Raw genomic sequence first — 25,582 nt, 5'->3', positions numbered from 1 at the left:
TTATGGTCCCCTTTGAGTCCATGGACCTCAGGTTCTGAATAGTGGAAATCCGTAGATTACCTGCAAGCCTCATTGTAGGCTGTGGTTGCAAACCCACCTCCAACACCACCACCACAAACATCTCCTACAAAAAAAATCCCACATGGTTTTATCAGACCAATTTTCTGAAAGAATGACCTGGTTTTCATTCGCCTTCTATCTGGCACCATCACTGTTAATTATAGTAATTAAAATGAAGGGAATAAAAAAGAAAATGAAAGATAACAGCTTATATTCTAAAACCAAAGCCTCAGTATTGAAACCAGAAGTCCAATGCTTGCTTTTTTGATTCATTGATTTTTGCTAAATGTAGGTCCATTTATAACACACCATATCTTTGCAATTTTTAAGAATGAGCTTTTTTTTTTTCCTTAAAGAATTACATGTTAGCAGATTTTCAACTGGCTTTTTTATATTTTAAAATGTAATGCATTGCAAAGCTATGTTTTTTGGAGGGAAGAAGTCTCCGTTTCGATTTTCTTAAGCAATTACAGTTCATCTTATCTGTTTTCAAACAATAAATCAGATCCACTTCTCATAACAACTGGTGTAATAGGAAACCTAGTAAAGCCCAAGCTTTTCACGAATTACACCTGATACACCTGTCAAGCTAAACATGTTTAAACTTCATTTGGACAATTCACCATCGGCATCAGCTGATACACAAAGGCAAACAACTGACCTCTGGGTCACATAGCACTTTTTACGACTTCAACCCCATCTTCCATCTCCCACGGTTCAAAAAAGGTTTCAATCATGAGTTTCTTTCTGAATATTTGTATTTTGTAATCTTACGCATATTCATTCATGCCATCTGTAGCATCAAACCCTATCGAGCCTCACCTCTGCATCTTACCGAGCCTTCCTTGCCTTCACAGAGGTTACTCATATACCACTCCACACAGTCTGACTTCTGGGCCTGCATTTGGAACCTCTGTGCTTTTTTGCCTCCCTAAGTATTTTCTTTGTTTATGCAGTGAAATAAAAATAAATAGAAAAAGGCTAAAATGCTGGGTCTGCAATGCGTGAAAAGAATTATGTCCATGTTTTCTAACAGAAAACAGTTTAGCAGTTATCACTCCAAAACCACCAAAAGAATTCCAGGACCCAGCCTCTCCTAAGTGGGTGGTGTGGATAAATGGCTGAGTAAACAAGCAACAAGTGAACTGCAAGCAGCAGGAATGGATTTGAGAAAGTGGAGAATTCCGGGGGGTCATCAGGCATGGTGTGGTCTGCCAAGGTCTGTGCTGCTTGCTGCACGGAAACGGGGTAAACCAGCTGCCTCGTTTTGAAGGGGTTATGTTATGCAAGGGCGCCAGCAGTGTCTGCTGATTACACAGTTCAAGTCTGGGAGGAAGGACTGAATCCAGCCCAAGAGTTGGGTTCTATTTTCCGCTCTGGCTCTAAGCATCTCAGTTTACCTATCTAGAGTGCGGGGAACCTGCTCTTTCAACTCACCTCTGTGATCATCCCAAGAAATTATGGGTACAATGAGTGCTTTATATAAAACAAAAAGTGCTGGAACAAAATAACGGGGGAGGCAGCAATTCTGGCAAGGTGTGTCCAAGGTACACTCTCCAGGGAGCATTTCTTAAACTGGATGTGCACTGAGGTCTCCTGGGGATGTTGGTAATAGGCATATCCCGATTCGTGGGTCTGCAGTGAGGCCTGGGATTGGTGGTGCCAGCGAGCTTCCTGGGGATGCCATGCAGCAGGTCCGCGGACCACATGGAAGCAAGGGTCTAGAAGGGCCACATCTGTTGGTGGTAGGGGAGGGACTCGTGGAGGGAGGGAGGGAGCGGATGGGGAGACTGGAATTAAGGACGGAGGAAGGGAAACCGCTAGCAGAGAGTCCGAGCCGGGAGAAGACGATGCTAGGAGAAAGCGGACGCATCGCGCCGGCTGGAGGATGCGCAGAGCGAGGCGCGCGGCGGCGGGGACCGGCGGCTGCGCGGCCGCGCGGGCTGCGGGCGGGGGCGGGCGCGTGCTGACGGCGGCGGCAGCGGTAGCGGCGCAGTCCCCGCCCGGCGCCCGCGGCGCCCCCGCTACGGCCCCGAGCGGCCTGGCTGCGGGATCGGTGCGCAGCGATGGCACGACCGCCCCGGCAGCGCCCGGGGGCCTGGGTGCCGCTGCTCTTGCTGCTGCTGGCCGGGCCCACCACTTGCGCCGCCAGCCCCGCAGACGACGGCGCGGGCCCCGGGGGCCGGGGACCCCGGGGCCGCGGGCGGGGGGACACGGGCGCCGACGAGTCGGTGCCGCGCCACGACTCCTCCTATGGCACCTTCGCCGGGGAGTTCTACGACCTGCGCTACCTGTCCGAGGAGGGTGAGGCTGCGAGAGGGTGAGGGGCTGCGGGAGGGAGACGCGGGGTGGGGGTGGGGGACCGAGGCGGCCGGAGGGGCGGTTTGGTAAGGAGGCCAATGGATGTAGCCCTGGGACTGCGGGACTGGAATCGGGAGCGCACTGCTCAGACACCCGCCGGCCTGCAGGAGGCACCCGAAGAGCTGTCAGCGCCTTCCACCCGCCGCCCGCTTTACAGGTAGGGAGACTGAGGCCAGGAGAAGGAGGTGGTCAGCGGAGCCCTGGGAGGCTGAGGACAGGTGGGGCTGAGCCTGGGCTCCCCCAGTTCTTGGCTCGGGCCTCCACTCTCCCTGTCCGGGGTTGGGGTAACGCGTGGTAGGGGAGGAGGCTGCCATCTGGCCTGGGGTGTGTGAGATCAGGGGAGCTGGTGGGAATTAGAAATCACAATTTAAAGTGATGTTGTCTTATTTTCTCCTGACTGTATTGACCTAAATTTGCAGAGACTAGCGCCCCAACCTTTCAGCGTTCTGTTCCTGCTGACTGCCGTGCCATCCTAGCTGGGGCCTATTTCTGTCCCGACTTCCATCCCAGTTCTTTTCTGTTACCACACGTGTTAGGGTTCCCTGCTGTGAGCCACCATTGTTGGGGGCTGCTGGGCCCAGAGACTAGGGGTTTTTCAGCTCCAGACCTCCCTGTGGAGTTGCTTTAGTGAGCACAAAAGCCAAGCTGATTCTGTGTAGAAGGTATAGAAACTGGCCTCTTCTCCAGTTTGGAAAGTAATGATTTTCCTATTTTTATGCTAAGAGGAATATGCAAGAATTAAATTGGGGTTGAAATATTCCTGCAACTGATAGGAGGCTGTGTATACTTGTTATGAAGGATCTGGTTTAGCTGTATACAACAAGGACACATTAATAGCTTAAATAAGATAGAAGTTTCTCTGTCATTTAAAGAAATCTAAAAGTAGGCTGTGTGGGCTGGTATTGGAGGTTCCATCCTCATCAGAGACCTTGGATCCTGGTCTTCTGCTTCTTCGCAGATCTTAGCCTGAAACTTCATAGTCCAAAATGGCTGCTTGATCTCCAGCCACTACATTCACAGTCCAGACAGTGGGAAAGAGAAAGTGGGAAGTAGGTCACTAACTATTTTATAAGGAGATTACTCGGAAGTCCCATAGAACAATTATACTTCATTGGCCACAACGTGGCCACATGTAAATGCAAAGGAGACTGGGAATGGTAGCCTTTTAGATGAGAGGCAATATGCCCAGTTAAAAAAAAAGTTGGAATTATTGTATTGAAATGGAAAGGTTGGATTTGGGGAAATATATTAATAGGGTAGAGGTTCAAGTGCTGAAACAGACACCCCTACATATAGTGGCTTAAATAAGGTACTTTATTTTTTTTCTCACATGAATCTGACTGGTCTGGGCCGTTGGGACAGCTCTGTTCCACAAGGTCATTCCATCTTGTTCCTCCATCCAGTAAAGTTTTATCCTCGTCGGCGTGGTAGAAGATGAGTTGCTTGAATGTCCTTGTTCAAGCTTGAGGAAAGGAGAAAGAGGAAATTCAGGACAGACCATTACCTTTTAGGCTGGTGGCACAGGTCACCGCTCTTTGTATTCCTTTGGCAAGAACATAATGACATGACCTAGCTGCAAGAGAGGCTGGGAAATGTAGTCTCCTAGCCAGGCAGCCATGTGGTTGGGTAGGAGGAGGGACGGGGGCGGGGTTGGGGAAGGACAAGCAGAAGCAGCATTATCACTCTGAAAAGGATCAAACATTTCAAAGCCCATCTGTTTCTGAAAGCATCTAATACATATTTATTCTGTTCGTAGTCAGTCCAGCATGCTGCCGGGTGACTCACTCATGGCACCTGAGAGCTCATATTCTCATTGGGCACATGTCTCTAACAGACAGAGGAGATCAAGGTCAGATGCTCTATGTCCGTTCGTGTATACAGAGAGGATGAAGTTAGTTGTAGAGTCCAGATGGTTTTATGAACATGGACGTCTGGTGGCTGCAGCCATAAGGAAGACTTTATAGAGTTGAGCTAGGAAGTATGAAAGCCTTTGATGAGCCAGAAGAGGGAGGACATTTAGGTGAGGTGACCCCACAGGGCAAAAGGGCAGGCGATGTGTGTACAAATCCCTGATTTGTCTGCTTACCCCTCTCACCAGTTCTGTACATGCAGCCTGAGGCTCAACTCTGACCCCCAGAAATCCATGATGGTTCCAGCCTGCTCAATGGAGGAAGCCTCAGCTCGTTTATCTGGAATGTTCTCTTTGGACCAACTTCCTTTTACAGACATCTCTTACTCCTCCCCTTCGCAAATCTCTTCTCTCCAGCACTTTCACTATCTTCAAATGCAGATCCTACATCCGGCTGGTGGGTGCTAGTGGGAAGGTTTGAGCCTCTCAGAGGCAGCACCTCCACTAGATAACCCTAGGCCTGGGTTTTAGCCCTATGGATCTTCAATAGAGATTTTCTCCAGATCCTTAGAAATAATCAGTGACATTGCCTTAAAGGGTACCGGCAGAGCGAGAGAAGCAGACCAGGCAAATGTCCCAGGTGGATGTTCTAACCCAGAAGGTGAAGGGAAAGGGGATGTCAGGATGCAGTGTCCCAAGCCTTGGTGAGGCCCAGTAGTGTGACGGCTTGAAATAGTTGATGGATTCAGGAAATGAGAGGTGAATTTTCCTAAGATAAATTCAATGGAGAAGGATGGACCCAGATTGATTTTGAAGGAAGTGGCAAGCGAAGAGGTAGAAATAGTGCCTTTAAAACTACTCTTTCTTCTTCTTTTTAAGATTGTATTTTTATTTATTTGATGGAGGAAGGGAGTACAAGCAGGGGGTATGGCAGGCAGAGAGAGAAACAGCTAGGACCCTGCGACCATGACCCTAGCTGAAGGCAGATGCTCAACTGAGCCACCCAGGCACCCCCTTCTTCTTTTTTTTTAAGATCTTATTTATTTATTTGAGATAGAGAGAGAAAGTACAAGAACATGAGGGGTGGGGATGGAGGGGGGAGAGGGAGAAGCAGACCCCCGCAGGGAGCCTGACGTGGGGCTCAAGCCCAGGACCCTAAGATCATGACCTGAGCCGAAGGCAGACACTTAATCGACTAAGCCACCCAGCACGCTAAAAATTACTTTCTTTCTATCAGTACAAATGGGGCTGTCTTTTTCTAGTGATTAGAATAAATGTTTCTTCTATGCAGGGGACCCTTTTTTCAGATTCAAAGTAGCCAACTAACTGAGTTTTCAATGAAAAGATGGCCTGGTAGTATGTAAATCCAAAAAAGGGAATTAGACTAATGGAGACGGAGAATTCACTGAAACTTCCAGAAAGCCCACTGACCATCACCCACCCTGTCTAGAAACCATTTTTCCAGTGTCCTGATAGCCCAAGACCTCCAAAGCCAGAGCTGAAAGCTGGCTAATTTGGCATCTTTAATTACCCCCTAAACATGTTCATTTTTAAAAATTTGTTTTATGTTTTGGTTTAACTATGCTATTTGGAGAGAACGTGCAGGGTGAGGGGATGGGCAGAGGGAGAGAGAGAGATTCGTAAGCAGTTTCCATGCCCAGCAAGGAGCCCATTGCAGGGCTCCGTCTCATGACCCTGAGATCATGACCTGAGCCAAAATCAAGAGATGAACACTTGACTGGCTGACCCACCCAGGCACCACTTAACTATGCTAGATTTCAGAATTCTTAGGGATTCCCACTCTTTAAGCCTATACGACTCATCCTTACATTCCTAACACCTCTTTCAGGGAGCCTTCCTGATTTTCTCCTTCTCCCCATCCCCTGCCACTAAGTCAGTGCAGAAAACTGACCCACGGAAAAATGTAAATATCTTAGCGAAAGCCACACAGCTAGAAAGTAGCAGGGTACTACGTAGATTTGTTGATACCCTTTATGGATAAGATGGTACAGGGTGTCCAGCTCTTTGGAATAGAGGGTCCCTGTTGATCTGTACTCCGAAACACAGTGGGATGGACTGAATAGGGTATACTGGTGGGCAGATTTGAGGAAAGGGGCTTGGAGTCAATGGGGTAGGCAGTTAGTGGGGAACTGGGGTTTTCTACCTGGTGGAGTGCCAAGGCAAAAGCTTTGCTTGATGGCCATGCATGCGTGTGTGGAGCTTTCCATATTTTACATTCTCTAAATCTCGACCTTTGTACTTCATTTTATGACCCTGATAAGCAGAAACAACGATTCATGTAGTTTGGAAAGAGAAAGAGGCTGGTGCAGTCGTTCTCAGATTTGAACAGACAGCTGCTGGTTAAAACTTCAAGGAATCAAGACTAAATTAATACCTGAGGGCTGTGAGCCAAGCAGTCAATTAGAAGCAATAAATAGCAAACCAGAAGCCATTAACCACCCAGCGGAGGATGGCAAAACAGGCTCAAGGGATTTCAGAAAAGGAACAGAGAGTGTCTGGGAATTAGACAAGAAAGGAAACCACAGATAGTCAGCAATTGATGGATATTTGGGTTATTTCCCATTTTGGGCTATTATGAATAATGCTGCCATGAACATCTGTGTACAAGTCTTTGTATGAATATATGTTTTTCTAGCCCTCTTGATAGGAATATTTACATAGCAAATTGGAAAGAATCAACATATCCATAATCAGGTGAATGCCTTACGGTTACCATAGACAAGATCGACATACGTAAACCAAAAGCTCTCTTCTTTTTTAGTGAAAAATAAGCTAGAAGATGCCAAAACAAGATATCTAAAATAGCAACAAAAATCTGTATACTGTCCAAATTTTGCCTACCAAAGAATGCCCTGGTCCTGTGTGGAGAAACCATGTTTAAACTATTAAGTGATATGAAAACTATGAATAAATGGGAACTATATCATGATCTTGGAAGGAGTGACTTGGCATTACAAAGATGTCAGCTCTCCCCCCATTCATCTGTTCATTTACCACAGTTCCATACAGGAGCCCAACAGTATTTGGGGAGAGAACTTGACAAATTAGTATCCATCCTTTGCATGGAAGAATCAAGTTCTGCGAATTGCTGAGATACGTTACAAAGCCTGGCAATTCATACACTGATCCTGGCTCAGGAACCACCAAATAAACCAGAGAACAAAGCAGAGAGTCCAGAAATAGACCTATGTTCCTCTGAGAACCAGTACATTATTGAGTTGTCCTCATAAATTGCAAGCGAAAAGATGAGTTATTTGAGTAAATGGCAGTGAGAAAAATTGAGTCAATGTAGGGAGAAAAATAGAACTGTTTTCTTCACATTGTCTTAAAAAAAAAAATTCCAAATGGGTCCAGTCTAGATGTGAAAGGCAGTACCACAACGTTAATAAATAAACATGTAGGGAAAGATCTTCAGGTCCTTGGAATGCAGGTTAATCTCTGGGACCAAACTCTAAAAGCACAAAACAAAGGAAGAAAAATTATCTCCCCAACGTCATCACATTTAAAGATTTTGTTCCAAGGAAGGATATCAGAGAAAAAAGCAAGATGGGGGGCAGGCCAGAAGGGGGGAGAAACGCAGCGTGTGAAACCAGCAGTGAACCAACAGTGAATTAGTATCAGAAATGCGCATAAACTCCCATGAGGAAGACCAAAAACGAAGTTTAAAAAAAAAGCTCAAAGATGGTGGATATGCACACCATAGAAAAGGAAAGCCAGGTGGCTGATACAGATACGAGATGTTTAGCTGCACTAGTACTTGGGGAAATACAAATTAAAATACTGAGAATGTGGGATACTATCGAGTACAGGCAAGACTGGAGGGAAAATAGGAACCTCGTGCTCTGGGGCTGGGATGGTAGACCCCTCTCCTCTGGCTGAATACTGACCTCACCGAGCCTCCTGGAACAAAGGGTGTGACCGAGCTCTAGCTCTCCGGGGTTTACTGAAACAAAACAAAAACCTCTTGCATATGTCCACAAGAAGCACGCGTAAGGCAGTTCATCTCATCATTATTAAAAAAATTTTGGTGGGGGGCGCCTGGGTGGCTCAGTGGGTTAAAGCCTCTGCCTTCGGCTCAGGTCATGATCTCAGGGTCCTGGGATCGAGCCCTGCATTGGGCTCTCTGCTCTGCGGGGAGCCTGCTTCCTCCTCTTTCTCTGCCTGCCTCTCTGCCTACTTGTGATCTCTGTCAAATAAATAAAATCTTAAAAAAAAAATTTTTTTTTTGATGAAGCAAACATTGAAGGCACTTCATACATTAAGGCAATTGAGAGGTTATTTCTTTTTCTTTCTTTTTTTTTTTTAAAGATTTTATTTATTTGTTTGACAGACAGAGATCACAAGTAGGTGGAGAGGCAGGCAGAGGGAGAGAGAGAGGAAGAAGCAGGCTCCCTGCTAAGCAGAGGGCTTGATGCGGGGCTCTATCCCAGGACCCTGGGATCATGACCTGAGCCGAAGGCAGAGGCTTTAACCTGCTGAGCCATCCAGGCACCCCGAGAGGTTATTTCAAAAAAATCTGAGAATGCTCTTCAGTCAGGAATAATAACAGGTCTCATGTTTATATATAGGGATAGATTTCCAAAGGAAAATAGTAAGTAGGAGAAGCTGTACCACACAGTATCGCTTATGCAGATTGAAAGCATGCATAAGGCTTCTACTTTTCAAGAGCACACACGTATAGAAATCAACATAGGGATGGCGACTGGTGAGTCGGGGTGGGCCTTTGCCAGTCTGCTCTGCTTGGGTGCTTCCGGATATCTCCTAAGTGGCCTGGGATGGCCAGGGCATCGCCGCCTGTGGGCAGCGTGGCACGGTGGTGTTGGTAGCTCAGTGAAAAATTGGACGTGGAGACTCCACGGTAGATCCAGGGTCTGCTGAAGGCACTTTGGTGATTATTTTATAAAGGAATCATGCAAGACTTTCAGGATGTTGTTTTTGGGAACATGAAAGGATTTTTGCAGTAAGGCGGGACCTCACCCTGGCAGGCAGAGTTCCCTGATCTCTGAGGAGCTAGCACAGATGAGAAGCTTACCTCCCAACCCCCCTTTCAGTATAGCACAGTAAAATACTGCTTTTCTAAGACGTATGCGTCAGAGTGCTCATTTTGTTAAAACCTGCAGGCTTTGCAGAAGGTTACATAGGAAATACTCTAGACCAGGAGGAAAGTGGGCTTAGGAACAGATTAGGGGAAAATAGAAGATGCACTTTGCATAGACTGTTAGGAGTGTCCCAAGCCAAGCCAAGAAATGTCATCCGTTTCATTTGGTGCACCTACAGACTTAAAAATTAAAATTGTGCCATCGAGATAATGTGCCAGTCCAGTTGTGTGAAGCCTGTCAAATACCCTGTTGAACGGACACTCTCTAGCTAGTTACCAAGAGAATGGATGATAAGGTGCAGCCTGCAAATCCATTGTGTTGGTATTTAAGGATTAATCCATTCAGTCTCTATCCATCAAGATCCGATCAGAAAGACAGAAACCAGTTCTAAGCCTTTTTGTTGTTGTTGTTCCTAAAGAGGATGACCAGCCCCGGGAGCTATCTAAGTAGGTGTTGGGGGACCAGAGAAGCAAAAGGGAGCACAGAGATAAGAATGGTTGGAAGCAGCTACTGCCCCTGGCACTGGGTGGTGGGATGTGTCAGGGCACAGAGAAGGGCTTGAGGCAGTGAGAATCTAGAAGCTCAGCCAAGAGACCCCCTCAAGCCCCCCCCCAAACTGCAACCCATCCTCTGAGAATGGGGCTCTCTGCCCAGCTGCTGCCGCTTCCTTTGAGGGCATGTCAGGCTGGTTAGGGGAGTCTAGAAAGCAAGCTGGAAGCTGGAACCAACTTGCCACGGCAAGGATGAAGCAGGATCACTGAGGAGTGGAGCAGTGGGCAGCAATCCAGCTGGAAACGATGAGGGAACAGAAGGCAAGCTGAGGACAAAGCAGAAGCTGACCACCACCCTCCTCCCCACCATGGCATATATGGACATTCCTCAGGCACTCCTGGCTGCCCTAAAGGGGAAACATAGTTCATTTGTAGAGATCACAGTCCTGCAAGACAGGAGTCTCCCTCAGTTTACAAATGTCTTAGCGATCTATAAGAACTAAGCATTTCTATCAATAACCTCGCTTCCAGAAGGAAATGTAGACACAATTAAATGCTTACAATCTGCAGCCCCTTGACAGACACTTGAAGTGGGGAGAGTGTAATGTTCCTCCAGGAACTCCCCAACTATGTTCGTAGTTGGGAAAAACATAGAGGGAAAAACAACCTTCATAGAGGGAAAAACAACCTTAACTTGACAACAGCAAGGCCTCTGGTATCCTGTAAGTCGTCTTTAACATATGAAAATCCTTTTGAAACTCCTTTTTCCTTACCACCCCCAATCCCATAGTGTATAATCAGCCACCCTTCACAACCCTGGGGCAGCAGCTCTTTCTGCCCACAGGTCCTATCCCCGTACTTTAATAAACCACTATTTTGCACCAACGACGTCTCAAGAATTCTTTCTTGGTCATTGGATCTGGACTCCACCCCACAGAACCTCACCTATATTCTAAAACCCCATCAGGAAGGAATGGTCTTCCCTTCTTGCTGCCTCCTAGCCTCCCTCCAATGTTTCCCTTTGGCAGAGCCTAGCCAGTTGGCAAAGGAGAAATGTGGTTCACAGAGTGCTCAGCCCATCATAGAGTTGGCTGTAGAAGGCTGGGTTGTAGCTCACAGACGAGAGCTTAAATACTGGCACATGGGCCAAACTAAATTTGTGCCAAATAGATCATTTAAATTCAGGGGGGAAATGGTAATGTTGCTGCGTTTAATATTATTCTGCCAACCCCAACTAGTAGAGTGAAATTAATTTCTGGTGCTAATAACCCAGAGTTAGCACGGACCCCACAAACCAAAGGGGGTGGTCCATAACACGACCGCTTTCACTGTAGATGAACTGGCTGCGAATCCTGGGGCTACACGCAGCCCCCCTCGGGTTCTGTAATTCACTCGATTATTTCACAGAGTTCAGGAAGGCACTGTACTTCCTACAAAGGATACAATTCAGGAACAGCTGGTGAAGACACACATGAGGGAAGTCTGGGGGTCTCCCAAATGCAGAGTTCCTATATCCTCTCCTCGTGGAATCAGGCCTTGTCACCCTCCCTAGTAATAGTTTATTCACCAACCAGGAAGCGGGATTGAGCTTGTGCCCAGAGTTTTTATTGGGGTCTCATTATATAGGCATTATTGATTTAATCACTGGCTAGTAATTAAATATAGTCCCCAGCTTCCCATTCCTCCCCGGAGGTGGGGCTAGCTGACAGCCCCAAACCTCTAGTCACGTGGTTGGTTTTTCTGTGACCAGCCCCCATCCTGAGTCCTCTCCTCTCTTAGCATGAAATCCAGTGTGAGCCCAAGGGCTCATGAATAATAACAAAGACAGTCATGCTGGGAAGTTCCAAGCCTCTCCTCCAGGGACCAGGGACAAAAACCAGTCAAATTCTTCATTATACAACATCTTACAAAAACAGAGAGAAAGATACGCCCCAAAAGCATTTGGCAAAACAAGTTCTCACTCCAAGTTTTAGAATCGTAAAAGAGAATAGGAAATTAGCGCTAGAAAACCCCTGAGAAGCCATTTGCCAACACTAATAAGGTAGTTTGGTTCGTTAATAAATGAGTTTTGTTCCAAAGCTTGCTTGTATCTAGAGCTTAGAAACCCATTCTTCTAGAGATTATCTTACCCAACAGTTATGAGTTCTCACTCCAGTTTACAAAACTTAATAGTAATAGTAACCCAATGGTAATAATAACTGGTGTTTATTGAGATGGAAATCTGCTGTATGCCAGTGTATTTGTTCTAGGTGCTAGAAGTGGTAAAGATATCAGAAGAAGATGGGGAAACTGAGAAGCAGCATTGTAAGAGACTGTCTGTTTCAGTTACCTACAGAATTTTTTAAAAAATATTTATTTATGGTGCCCTGGGTGGCTCAGTGGGTTAAGCATTTGCTTTCAGCTCTGGTCATGAACCCAGTGTCCTGGGATCTAGTCCCACGCCGGGCTCCCTGCTCAACTCCCTCTCCCTCTGCCTGTCCCTCCTCCTGCTTGTGATCTCTTATGCGCTCTTTATCTCTCTCTCATAAATAAATAAAATCTTTAAAAATACATGTTTATTTATGTGAGAGTGAAACTGTGTGAGTAAGAGGGGCAGAGGGAGAAAGAGAGTCTCCAGGAGACTCCCAGCTGGGGGCAAAGCCCAAGGCAGGGCTTGATCTCACGACCCAGAGATCATGACATGAGATGAAATCAAGAGTTGGATGCTCAACTGCCTGGGCCATCCAGGTCCCCCAGGTCCCCACAGAATTTTTAAACCATAAGTAGTCATTGCATCCCTGGATAAATATTCTGAGAAAAAAACAGCCTCAGCATTTAGTGAGAAATAAGAACATACATGAAGACACTTAGCATAGTTTGTAGGGTTATGCAGTTGCTCAATAAATGTTAAGAGAAAAACAGAAAATTCTTCCAAGGCTGGACTCAGTCTGGAGTACCAAAGTAGATTTAGGGCTCAGCATAAAATAAGCATAAAAGTAGAAAAAGTAATGCACTTGACCCAGTTACTTAAAGATGGCAAAAAGCTACTAGAGCTGTATTTTAGCGTGGGATCAAGATCTAGGGTAGTAGAAATGAACTGTCCAAAGTGTATAGATGTGTGCCAGGAAAGTGTGGCCTAGCGGCTTTTTTTAAAAGTATAATCTAGTGTGATGTGGGAAACAAAGGCAAAAGAAAAATTTCCTTACTAAGTTTCCTGAAGTTACTTAGGTTTCCTTAAGTTACTTAAGTTTCTTTACGTAAGTTTCCTTAGTACCTTGCTGAGGGCAAAAGGTACTCTTAGCCCGACCCCTAGGATCCTGTAGTCTACTTTGACATATAAAAATTCCTTTGGAAACTTCCTTTATCTCTGCCCACCAAGGTATATATTGACAATCATCCCCTAAGCATACAACCCACTGATAATACCTCTGAAGGGTCTCATGACTGAGTTTTTACTAAACAGTAATAAATGACCTTTTCCCAACATAGCTGGAAAGGTCCTCAAGGCCCTGGAAACCTTGTTTCCAAAATACCTGGGAGGTTTGTGCTTTCCCTAACCCCCTCCCAACTTGAAAGGATATAAAGGGCCTCTCCTCAGGACCCTAGTACAGCTCCTTCTGCTCATGGGTCCCGGGTAGGACCCCTTATATTTATTTATTTACATTGCCTAGTATCTGTGGGTGATTTTATTTATTCATTTGACAATCATGTAATCAGTATCCAGTGCCAAGCACTACGCTGGACAGAGAGCATGAGATGACCCTCATGTGGTTCCCATATTCAGGGAGTTAACAGCTGGGGAGAAAAATCTTGCTGTCACAGACCAAAAGCATAGTGCAGGCCTACCCTTCAGTGTGTGGTTGAATGCATTAGGACGTTAAGCAATCTTACAAGAAAGAGACTCAGTTGTTAGAAATGATGTGCTTGAAGAATTTAGTGAGCCAGGAAAATGTCCTATAAACTTCGTGAGAGATGGGAGTTCAGAGAAAGGGGGAAATCCTATTATTCTGTATAGGTATACATGGAAAACCTCTACTATCAGATAAACAAATATTTCATTGTTGACTTTTTTTCCTTTTAGAGCATAGCTATTGTATGAAAACTGTGATGTTCACACTCCCAGGGATGGTGGCGAGCCCATGGTTTTATGAAATTAGGCCACTTCTCTGCCTCGTGTTCCCTGCCTATATGATGAGGGAGAGGCCACGTAATTCTCCGTTCACACGTAAGACTGGCTCAAAGACGTGTGCCCTACACCCTCCCCTCCTGAAGAGGGTGATTAGGCTTACACGAAGCCCTTTTCTGAGGACCTAAACATTTCTAGATACACATGATAGAAAATAGTCAGCATACTAAAAAGAAAAATTTCTCCTTGGGAAAGCTGTCACTGGATTTTCTAACCATTGTTTATTCTCACTGTCTAGGTTACCCTTTCCCTACTGCTCCTCCTGTGGATCCATTTGCCAAAATCAAAGTGGATGACTGTGGAAAAACTAAGGGATGCTTTAGGTTGGTAGATCTGCAAGTTGGATAACTTTAAGGCTAAGGCACTGATTTACTTCTCGAGGTAGTATTTCCGATGTGTACAGCTCGTTCTAATCAAGGGCCTGCAGCCCCCTCATAGTGCCCGCAGGGGTGTGGCCTGCTTCCGATGGCCACCCCAGTCTCCGGTCTCAAAGGCCACGAGCTCTCAAAGGCTCTTTGGCACTGGAATGTCCTCTGGTTTTTCATATATGACCATACTGCCGTTGGCCCAGGTGTCTACTCCTGACCAGTTGGCTGTATGAAGAAGAATCACGTGACATGGGCTGTGTCTTGCTAGCAGGGCTGTGAGTGGGACAGACCATGATAGACACGTCTAAGACCAAATTTCTTTTCAAATAGTCATGACTTAGGGGTATCTGGATGATACTCTCTAGTCACGAACACTGATGATTGTAGCGAGTTTGGTATGTCAGGTTTAGGCGTCCCCATGTGATTACTAGTCATGCTCTATCAAGACATGATGGCCCGTAGCTAGCAAACACTGATATAGACAGTGAGCCTCCCATCCAGACAGCCCCACTTTGTTGGAAAAGCCACCTCCTCTTTGAAACTGTTATTTCCTAAACTAAATTGTCCTTGAGTAAAGGACATTGCACTGAAAGTTCTGAATTTTTTTTCTTTTGCTCAGTGCTCGAGGTCTATGGAGAAAAAAATCAAATAAAGGGGTTTTGAGTTCTCTTTGGATTACAAGGGTATTTTAAAGGAATTTTCTTTAAAGATTTTATTTATTTGAGAGAGACAGAGAGAGAGAGGGCGGGCACAAGCAGGGTGAAGGAGCAGAGGAAGAGGGAGAAGCAGATTCCTCGCTAATCAAGGAGTCTGCCGTGGGGCTCGATCCCAGGACTCTGAGATCATAACGTGAGCCAAAGTCATATGCTTGACTGACTGAGCCACCCAGGCACCCCTCTAAGGAATTTTTAAGAATCTGAATAATACTATTATTGAGGAAACAGGTCAGCAATGTTAACTCTGGTGACTGGCAGACATTTTCTAGAAGGGAAGGACTTTTGGTACCTGCTGTCTTCGGGGTGGTTTGTTTTCTGGCCCATTCAATCCTCTAACTTTCTTTACACCCACTCAACGTTTTCACCCGGTTCTACGCTGTCCTCAGCTCACATCTCTTCCCAACCATTCAGGGTCCCTGCCAGCCTGCTGGTATGTTCCTTGCCTCCCCTCAGTCAGTACTTGGCAGCTTTGTGTCCTGTTCCTTCAGGTACCTTCCGCCTGAGCTTCCCTTGTCCCACCCATTGCTACAGTTTTCTGTTCTTCTGAAAATAGCATGAAGCAATGTCCCTCTCATTAGGGCTTTCCGATTCTTAAGGGATCCACAAGTCCTCTGGATGAAAATTTAAATTTGTGTTTCCATTGCAATCATGCCCCTTAAAATGATGAATGTATGCATAATCGGATTATGTGGATAACCAGTTTATACCGTTCAGTACTCTGCTGTCCTGATTTGTAATTGTGTGATAGCCCGATAGAGCCAGGGCAGATTTTATAAATAAATGATGCATTCATGCTCAGGGAATACCAAATGAGGTATTCATTTGAGGTATGTATGAGAGTTTTGCAGCCATTCAAACAGATAAAAGCGGAGGAAAGTGGAATCATGTTTAGTAGTAAAGAACATGTTCAACCAAGAGACCCTGCGCAGTATAGTGAGATATGGCCTGTGCAGGTAAGCAAAATCTACCTTCAGTAAGACTACACCATCCATTACCCAAATGCTCGAATTTACATGTTCCTGGGTCTGTAGTTTGATTTATATTTAATCTGTGAGTTTTTGTTAATTTAGTTTATGAAAACTTGTAGGTGAAAAAGAACTGGTATATATTTAATTCACAAAGACAGTTTATTAACTCTGAGAATTTCTTCCCCTGAAAGGGATTCAGAAAGAACTCAGTCCTAATGAATATCTGAGAAACTCTAATATAATGTTGAGAACTCTGGCTGGGAGTGGAGGCCCAGGTTCAAGTACTCTTGCAGCTACTGACTCACTATGCAAGCAAGCCCCTTCCCATCACTGGTCCTCAGGTTCTATGTAGGTAAAAAGGAGCAGATATTTTCCAAGATCTCTCCCAAGTGAAACTGTGGTTTTCAGATTCCTGGTAGCAAGGATCTCATTCATTTGGTAATCTTGCTTCACTCTGCCTGATACATTGTTGCCTTCTTAATGTTTTGCAAATAAGAAGATGAAGCAGCAGTGCTCTGTTTTGTTCTATCCTATAGATACGGCAAGCCGGGCTGTAACGCGGAGACCTGTGACTACTTCCTCAGCTACCGGATGATAGGGGCCGATGTGGAATTTGAGCTGAGTGCTGACACAGATGGTTGGGTGGCAGTTGGATTCTCTTCAGACAAGAAAATGGTAAGACGCAAATCGTGATAAAAGATGATTTTTTCCCCCTTAGTTTGTTGTGCTACTTTAGATTTTGGAGAACGGGCATGGTTTCTCCCAGCCACCATGCCACCGTGAAATATGAGCATCTCCAGCATTTGGTTTTCTTTTTCAAAGCAAGGGAAATAAGTTGATAAAAGCAGTATATCAATTATATTGGTTATGGCTCTCTGATGGCCAGTGAAAAAGAAATTCAAACTAGCTTAAACAGAAAAGGAAGGGCTGGTTACAGAAATATGAGGTATCGTGTGGTACCTGCATTTGTTAGTTATTCGGGCAGTAATGTTGCAAGAAGAGCCTCCAAACCACAAGGTTTAGAAGCATTTATTTCCTGTTCACGTGTGTGTCACTTGGTTAGGGTTCAGCTGGGCTTGACTCCAGCGCATGAGTTGGATTCGGGTTTTCTCTCATTCTAGAACTAGCAGCTACCAAGGCAGGTCATTCTCAAGGCAGAGACAGAAGGGCAAGAGACCTCCAAGCCTATTTCAAACCTCTGCTCACGTCACATCTGCTAACATTTCATTGCCCAAAGTGAGTCACACAGCCAAGCCCAGAATGAAGGGATTGGAAAGTTCACTGTCCCGCCCAAGAGGCCCCGTGAAGGGGCAGGTATGTTATAGTACTACTGGGGAATGAAGACTCGAACCCAACAATTCAGTCTTCCACAGTACACCTCTGAACCTCAGAAAGACCAGGAACCCAGAGCAGGACCAGGCAGAGCGTGTGGACCCCAGGCAGCTGTCTGTCTCTTACCTTTGCTTCTCTCTGTGTCTCAGCTGTCTTCTTCCCTCTTCCCTGTGTGATACCATCATTTGCCATCTCACTGTGCCAGGGTGCTTCCCAGACAGCCAGACTTTCTTGGGCCCCTGTACTTTTATTTGTTTTTAAAGATTTTATTTATTTATTTGACAGACAGAGATCACAAGTAGGCAGAGAGGCAGGCAGAGAGAGAGAGGGAGAAGCAGGCTCCCTGCTGAGCAGACAGCCTGATGCGGGGCCCCTGTACGTTTGCATAGGCTGCTGCTCTGCCATGAGGAGCCTCCCCCTCTTCATCTGGCCTGCCCTCAGGCTCCCGCAATGAGAGGAGGCCAGCTCAGATCAGCTTAACAGCAATGAGAGTGGTGAGAAGTGCTCAGATTTGGGATATGCTTTGAAGGTAGTGCTGAAAGTGTTCACTGGTGGATCTGGGAGAGGTTGTAAGTGGGTATTAAGTAGAGACTGGGGGATCAGGCTAAGCAGTCAGAGCTCTGGGGGCTTTGCTCTTGGAAAGGTCACCAGAAGGATGAGCTTCTACCAAAGCCAGTCTTGGCAGTAAGACAATGGGCCTAACTGGTAAGACTGCTTGGATATGAATCTGCATGTCTTGTCTCCTACTTTAGGGTCAGTGAGAGAAACAGCAGGTGTGTGCCATCCCAGAAGCTGGCTTGCAATGCAAATGACCATTTCCTGTCCTAGAATGCATTTGTGTTCATGGTGTAGCCTGTTAAGATTAGGGTGCTCAGAGGAGGGTGGTTGAGTAAGGGGCATTCGAATTTTGTTTGACATTTTTTGAAAAAAATATATTTATTTTAGAGAGCGTGAGTGGGGAGGGGTGAGGGAGAGCGAGAATCCTCAGGCAGACTCCTCCCTGAGCAAGGAACCTGACTCAGGGCTTGATCCCAGGCCGCTGAGGTCATGACCTGAGCCAAAACCAAGAGTTGGTGGCTTAACCGACTGTGCCACCCGGGCACCCCTATGTTTGACATTTTGTTATCTGAAGGCCTTTAAGAGGTAAGTCTCTCTTTTCTTCTCCTTTTATTCCAAGCGCAGATGAAAATTGTTTTCAAAACCTGATGTAAAGGAAAAGCAAAATGGAACCTCTTTTTAAGAGCCTTATACTTTTTTTTTGAAACGGTACATTATAGGTTTTTCTTTTTTTTAAAGATTTTTTAATTTATTCATTGACAGACAGAAATCACAAATAGGCAGAGAGGCAGGCAGAGAGAGAGAGGGAAGCAGGCTCCCCGCTGAGCAGAGAGCCCGATACGGGGCTCGATCCCAGGACCCTGCGATCATGACCTGAGCCGAAGACAGAGGCTTAACCCACTGAGTCCCCAGACACCCCTGTTTTTTTTTTTTAATGAGACTATATTTTAGAGCAGTTTTAGGTTCACAGCAAAATTGAAGAAAGGCACAGAAAATTTCCATATACCCTTGCCCTCACACATGCCTAGTTTTCCCCATTATCAGGACCCCCTACAGAGTAAATGTACATAAATGTAAAATCTACCATTTTAACCATTTAAAAATGTACACCTCAGTGGCATTGACTATGTTCACACATGCAACCATCACCGCTGTCCATGTCCAGAACTTTTTTTTTCCCACAAATGATGACATTTTGCCACACGTGCTTTATCTCTCTCCCGTGCTGCTGCTGCTGCTGCTGCTGCTACTTGCTATTATTTTTATTATTTCCTGGAAACTTTGGAGAGTCAATCTATTCGTTGAAGTCAGGAAGTTTAACATTAACATGATAGTATGATCAAACATTGTGCCCATTTTCCAGTGTTGCCCGTATAAAACTACCTTTTATAGAAATTCTTATTTTATGACTTAGGATTCTGTCTAGGAATTTTACTAGTTGTCATGAATGCTTTGTCTTTTTAATTGAAATTGTTTCTTTATTTTATGTGTGTGTGTGTGTGTGTGTGTGTGGTCTTCCGTGACATTGGCTCTTTTGAAGATTACAAGCATGTCTTGTAATACTTTTTATAATGATTTTTTGTAGAATGACTCTCAGTTTGGGTTTGTTTCTTCATGATTAGGTTCGGTGTACATCTTCAGCAGGAGTACTAAATCGCTGGTGATCTATTCTTTGAACGTCATGTCAGGAGGCACTTGATGTCCACTCTTGGAATGCTAACTATGGTCACTTGGTTAAAGTTTGTTTTTTTTTTAAAGATTTTATTTATTTATTTGACACAGAGAGAGAGATCACAAGTAGGCAGAGAGGCAGGCGGAGCAGGGGGGTGGGGGGGGAGAAGCAGGCTCCCCGCTGAGCAGAGAGCCTGATGTGGGGCTCGATCCCAAGACCCTGAGATCATGACCCGAGCCAAAGGCAGAGGCTTTAACCCACTGAGCCACCCAGGCACCCTGATTAAAGCTTTTTTTTTTTTTTTTTCAATTAAAGCTTTTTAAATAAAAATAATTTGGGGAGGTGAGGTTTCAAATTACAGAGATAATGAGGCAGATATATCTGAGTGAAATTTCTTTCTAGCAGAGAAGTTTGTAAAAGACGCACCTTTGACTCCTTCCTTCATTGTTTCCATGCAGGGTGGTGATGACGTCATGGCCTGTGTCCACGATGACAATGGCAGGGTCCGCATACAGCACTTCTATAATGTAGGCCAGTGGGCCAAGGAGATCCAGAGAAATCCCGCCAGAGATGAAGAAGGGGTTTTTGAGAACAATCGGGTCACCTGCAGATTTAAACGCCCCGTGAACGTTCCCAGAGACGAGACAATTGTCGATCTGCATTTGAGTTGGTATTATCTGTTTGCCTGGGGTCCAGCCATTCAGGGTAAGCTTACATTTTGGCATCTGGATTAAACTCCAGACACTGCTTTGCTTGCATTCATTATTTATTGGGCAAGAGAGCGATAAGCCCTTTGGATAGAGTAAAAGAAAAAGGAGATAGGATCCTGCCTTTAGGAAGTTGTAATGGACTTGTTACACACATGGACATACAAATGGACAAGTAATACGTGTACACAGCTGGCACAGTACAAGGTAGTACATGACGAGCTCTGTGCTTAATGGAATAGATTAGATCATGGGTCTGCTAATGTGGGGGTACGTGTTGTATCAAATTCTCACAACATTCTCATTTACTCCTCACCACATCCTTAAGCGGTATAGATACTATCATCCTCATTTTGGAGAGTTTCAGGAACTTGCTCAAGGCTATACAACCAATTAACGGAAGAACTAAAATTCAGTCCGAGGTCTCACTGACTCCAAAGTCAGTGAGTACTCTTAGCGCTTATACACTCAGAATAAAAAATATTGAAAATAAATAAATATGGGGCGCTTGGGTTGCTCAGTTGGTTAAACATCTGCCTTCGGTTCCGGTCATGTTCCCAGGTTCCTGGGATCAAGCCCCGCATCGGGCTCCTAGCTCAGCTGAAGTCTGCTTCTCCCTCTCCCTCCGCCTGCTGCTCCCCCTGCTTGTGCTCTCTCTCTGTCAAATAAATAAATAAAATCTTTTAAAAAAAGAAAAATAAATATAAAAAATATTGAACAGGAAAGGACATCTGGAGGTTTCTGTAGAGACTGACACCAACCATCCCGTTAGTGTTCACTTTATGACTATTCTGGTAGTCACAAATCTACCAAATTATCGTATAATTTAGCCCATCACTCCTCAAATTTTAACGTGTACAGGAATTACCTGGCAATATTCAAAAATGCAGTATCAGTAGGTCTGGGGCGGAACCTGAGACTCTGCATTTCTAACCAGCTTCCCGGTGAACGCTGCATCACTGGGACCTCACTTTGAGTGGCACGGCTCTTCAGCAGATCCCCCACAAGGACTCAAGGATATCATGAGACCTTTGGGAGGTTGCCAAAATCAAGTTACATGGCGTCTTCAGCCTTCCTCCTGGCTGGTCAAGCCTAACGGCCTAAGAACGGAAGTGAGTTGTTCATGGTCCTTGTAGGAGTTTCCATTGATTGGTCTGGAGATTTTATACCTTCTTTGCCCGTTTCTTTTTCTTTTTTTTCGTTTGGAGAGAGAGAGAGTGCGCACGAGCGAGTGAGAGCCCAAGCAGGGGGGAGGCTCAGAGGGAGAGGGAGAAGCAGGCTCTCTGCTGAGCAGGCGGGCCTATGTGGGACTCCATACCAGGACCCTGAGATCATGACCTGAGCTGAAGGCAGATGCTGAACGGACTGAGCCACCCAGGCACCCCCTTTTTTTTTTTTTTTTTGCCTATTTCTAATTGGAAAACATTTTTGTGCCTCCAGATTTATGACACCTTTCCATTTTGCTTATTTCCCAGGATCCCAACAATGGATCTGCAGTTATATCTTTGAGTACTTTCAGGACTCACAGAAATAAATGATATCTCAGCCTGGAGAAATGAACCCATTTAAAATCATGGGATTTGGAGCCTAAAACTTTAGAATTGAGTGTGTGTTTTCCCCATTGGTTGCTATACCCAGCTTTCATCTAAACGCCTATTTCCCAGTTTCTTGGTGTTTAAAAAGGGGATGATGAGAATACCAATGTCAAAGGATCATTGTAAACATGAAATGAAAACAAGTATTTGAAGTTCCTTTACAAATTGGGAAGTGCTGTACCTGGGAAAGTCATCGTCTGATATAAATGGAAGAACAGCCTGACATTCCAGGCCCTCCTCAAGTCTGACCCCGCTTTGCCTGATCAGCCCTCCAAGACTCTAGGTGTTCTCATTGTCCCCAAACAGAACAGGCCTGTTCCTACCCTGTATACAGGCTTGTGCACCCGTTACTGATTAAATCCCTCTCTATTGATCAAATCCTATCCATTCTCTCTCTCTCTCTCTTTTTTAAAAGATTTTATTTATTTATCGGACAGAAATCACAAGTAGGCAGAGAGGCACGCAGAGACAGAGAGAGGGGGAAGCAGGCTCCCTGCTGAGCAGGGAGCCTGATGCAGGGCTCTATCCCAGGACCCTGGGATCATGACCTGAGCCGAAGGCAGAGGCTTTAACCCACAGAGCCGCCCAGGTGGCCCCTATCTGTTCTCTTAAAGTCTCTCAAAGGGGCTAGAGTTTAAGCTTAAAGGGGATGTGGGATTAGGTTTCCCTTAAGGGAAGTGGAGCTGCATGGATAAGCCTAGGAGCCCATGTACATGACCAGTGAGGGAGGTTCGGTTGGATAGGGGAGAGGGGGTTGTGTCTGTTGAAAGAAAAATCTCTACCAGCCTGAGTTTGACTTGCGCTAAAAGGAGCCAGCACAGAGGTTGGAGCAGGGAACTAACGTGTCCAGTTTGGCTGGGCTTCCCTAGCAGATAGGACTTTAAAGAACACTCACTCTGAGCCCTGTTTCCTAGGAGAGCTTTGCACTGAACTCATACCCCTGTAGTCCCCCTAACCCAATTTCCATGTGGCTTATTCAGGAGGCCTGGCACTTGGAATCAGCTTCAGCTTTTTAAGCATCCCATGCACACAGCCTTTCCCTCTTTACATGTCTCATCAGGTTAAAAAAAAAATGTCTCTTGTCCAAACCCTTGTTTGGTATCTTAACCCTCCTGCTACCTCCCTCTGCCTCTCAGTCATACAGACGTGTGCACCGCATACCTGCACGCTCTCTGGTCTGACCTGGGCCGGCCACCACTTCATTACCCACAGACAGTGACAGAGACCTCCATCTAGAAGGAGAGCGTGGTCAGGAGTGGTTGATGACCCATAGAGGAAAGATACATTTGAAGGAAAAAATAGTAGCTCTTGCTGTTTGAAATCAACATACAGTTTTCCTTATGGTATTAGTGAGATGAAACCCATTAGAGACCTTGAAAGTGGGCACTTATATGATACGAAAAACCAACAAAGTGGGGTGAAGTGGAGAGATCCATAATGTTGTTCTGGTACTGGGTGTCTGGATCCATGAGAACCAGTCTTTAGGGGGCAAATTTAGGTAATTTCGATGTTCTTTCTATTCCTATATAGATACAGTTACAGAGAATTCTTTGATAGCTCTACTACCTGATTCCAGATCTTTATAATCTCGGCTTATGGATTCAATGCTAAAGACTTGTCTGGTCTCTCCGTTGTTTGCATATGTCATTTTAAATCTTTCTTTTCTTTCTTTCTTTTCTTTTTTTACTGACCCCTTCCTCTTTCTTTCTTAAAGGCTCTATCACCCGACACGACATAGACTCACCACCAACTTCAGAACGTGTTGTCAGTATTTACAAGTATGAAGACATTTTTATGCCATCAGCTGCCTATCAAACCTTCTCCTCTCCATTTTGTTTGCTTCTAATTGTTGCCCTGACATTCTACTTATTGATGGGAACCCCTTAACTACAGCTGCAAAGCCAACATATTAAATAGATTAGAAAGTCTTTAGTATAAATATATTTTTAAAGAATATGCAGTATAATTTTGGCTTTTCTTATTTAAAAAAAGACTCCTGTGATTTCAGTTTTTTGGAAGAAAGAGCAAGCTGCTTTTCTAATCAAAGAGGATTGTTTAATATTGATCCCATACTTTTGGAAAGTACTCAAAATTTTTTCTAAGCACTTTCACATGTGTTTTCTTATTTGAGCTTCATAACATCTCTGAGTTGGCTTGATGAAAATTGTTAGGGCCATCTTACTGAATGGGCTTTGAAGTCGAGGAAGCTGCCTTTTTTGGTGACCTGCGTGCCATGTGGCCTTGGCTACTTGGTCAGATAATGCATAATAAGGTAGAGAAAGAGCTGGGCACATGGATTCTAAATGACCTTTATTCTTCCAACTACAGCTCAGGAGAGTTACTTGGAGCATTACTAAAGAGAACTTTACTGGGTGGCCCTAGTTCACGATCAACCTTTTAGTCGGGAGAAGTTTCAAATTTCCATAAATACGTTTGGATATTTACACAGCTGATGGGGAGAATGGGAAAGTTTGCAATGATAAGAAAATGGTCCGTACTTACTGGAAATGTCTTCTCAGTCAGTGAGTAGTTATGAGAAAATATTTTTCTCTTGCTGTTTGGAAAGGTTAGAAACAGAACTGTGAGTGTTCCTGAAGATGTAAAACTCTACTAATGATTAAAAAAAAAATAAGGGCATTCTTAGCTGTTAGAATTTAGACTCTTCTATCACTATATTTTATGAATTAAACAGTTCAACTATGGTTACAGCTAATTCTGTTGTCAGAGTCAACATCTACTGAGTATGATTAAATATGTATTATAATAGACAAATCATCCTAATAAAAGTTTAAGGCATTTTGAAAATACATTAACATTTTTGGAGATTGTGGAGATTTGGAATAGAAACTTTTTAAAAATGACATTTCTTTTTTAAATCAGAAAATGGGAGATGACTCTTAGAGTGAATTCACCTAGAGTTTCCGTTCAGCGTGTTCAGACTTGTAGACTTGACCAGCAGTTGGCAGAAGTTATCCTAATGCCTTGACTTAATGCATTCCCTTTTTTCAAAGGAACCCAAATGTTCCTTTGTTGCAAATGTCTGTGCTAACAGTCTGTTCAGAGGAAAAGAGTCTATGGTGTCGTTGAGTTGCTGATGGATTTCTACTGTCGTCGAGTTTTGCAGTCCTCTGGCTTGCCTCCCACTTGTTGCTTTAGAGCTGGATTTGTGGATTTTGTGATTAAACAAGACTGGAGACTGATTTCTAATGCCGTCCTTGGAATTCACCGTCAGGGTGAAAGTCCACCTGGAGAGGAGGGGACCCTTCAAATTGTGGAACTGTATAAAAATAAGAAAAATATTGAGATTTTGTGACATACAGTCTACCAAGTGATGTCGGAGAAAGAATCCTCATTGCAGATGGGGAGAGGTTAAATGACATTAGGTGAGCAGAAGAACTGGGTAGGATTCAAACTCAGGTCATGTAGTTCAAGTCTGTGGCTCCACCTCACTGCCATCGCCTTGGAACGGAGCCCTCGGGTCCCGGCTGAGGGTGGCCGTTGCACACCTTTTAAGCTATCGTGCTTGTTCAGTAGTGAGGATAGAGCGAGTGCAGGCACCCACTTTGTAAATAAGAAGGCAAATATTTTTCTACTTCACTCTCTGATGTATATAGTATTTC

General features: G+C 44.9%; 1 protein-coding gene across 1 annotated transcript; it reads left to right on the top strand.

Moving 5' to 3' along the window:
- The first annotated feature begins 1,948 nt into the window (after window positions 1-1,948).
- On the top strand, window positions 1,949-24,578 carry FRRS1L (ferric chelate reductase 1 like). Its single transcript, XM_080820156.1, has 5 exons — window positions 1,949-2,364; window positions 14,285-14,369; window positions 16,635-16,773; window positions 20,119-20,365; window positions 23,677-24,578. Exons 1-5 carry the CDS (start codon window positions 2,127-2,129, stop codon window positions 23,847-23,849), a joined length of 882 nt encoding a protein of 293 aa, XP_080676282.1. The 5' UTR covers window positions 1,949-2,126; the 3' UTR covers window positions 23,850-24,578.
- Window positions 24,579-25,582: the final 1,004 nt, after the last annotated feature.

The sequence above is a fragment of the Martes martes genome, assembly GCF_963455335.1.
Source record: "Martes martes genome assembly, chromosome: 12".
Lineage (NCBI taxonomy): Eukaryota > Metazoa > Chordata > Mammalia > Carnivora > Mustelidae > Martes > Martes martes.
The sequence above is the reverse complement of the archived record's forward strand: the minus strand, read 5'-3'. Positions and strand labels throughout refer to the sequence as shown.

Bases quoted from the DNA above. Each gene is read 5' to 3' on its own strand.
- FRRS1L (XM_080820156.1), top strand. From the start codon at position 2,127: ATGGCACGACCGCCCCGGCAGCGCCCGGGGGCCTGGGTGCCGCTGCTC. The intron at 2,365-14,284 runs GTGAGGCTGCGA...CTCACTGTCTAG, and splicing joins GCGCTACCTGTCCGAGGAGG to GTTACCCTTTCCCTACTGCT. The intron at 16,774-20,118 runs GTAAGACGCAAA...GTTTCCATGCAG, and splicing joins TCTCTTCAGACAAGAAAATG to GGTGGTGATGACGTCATGGC.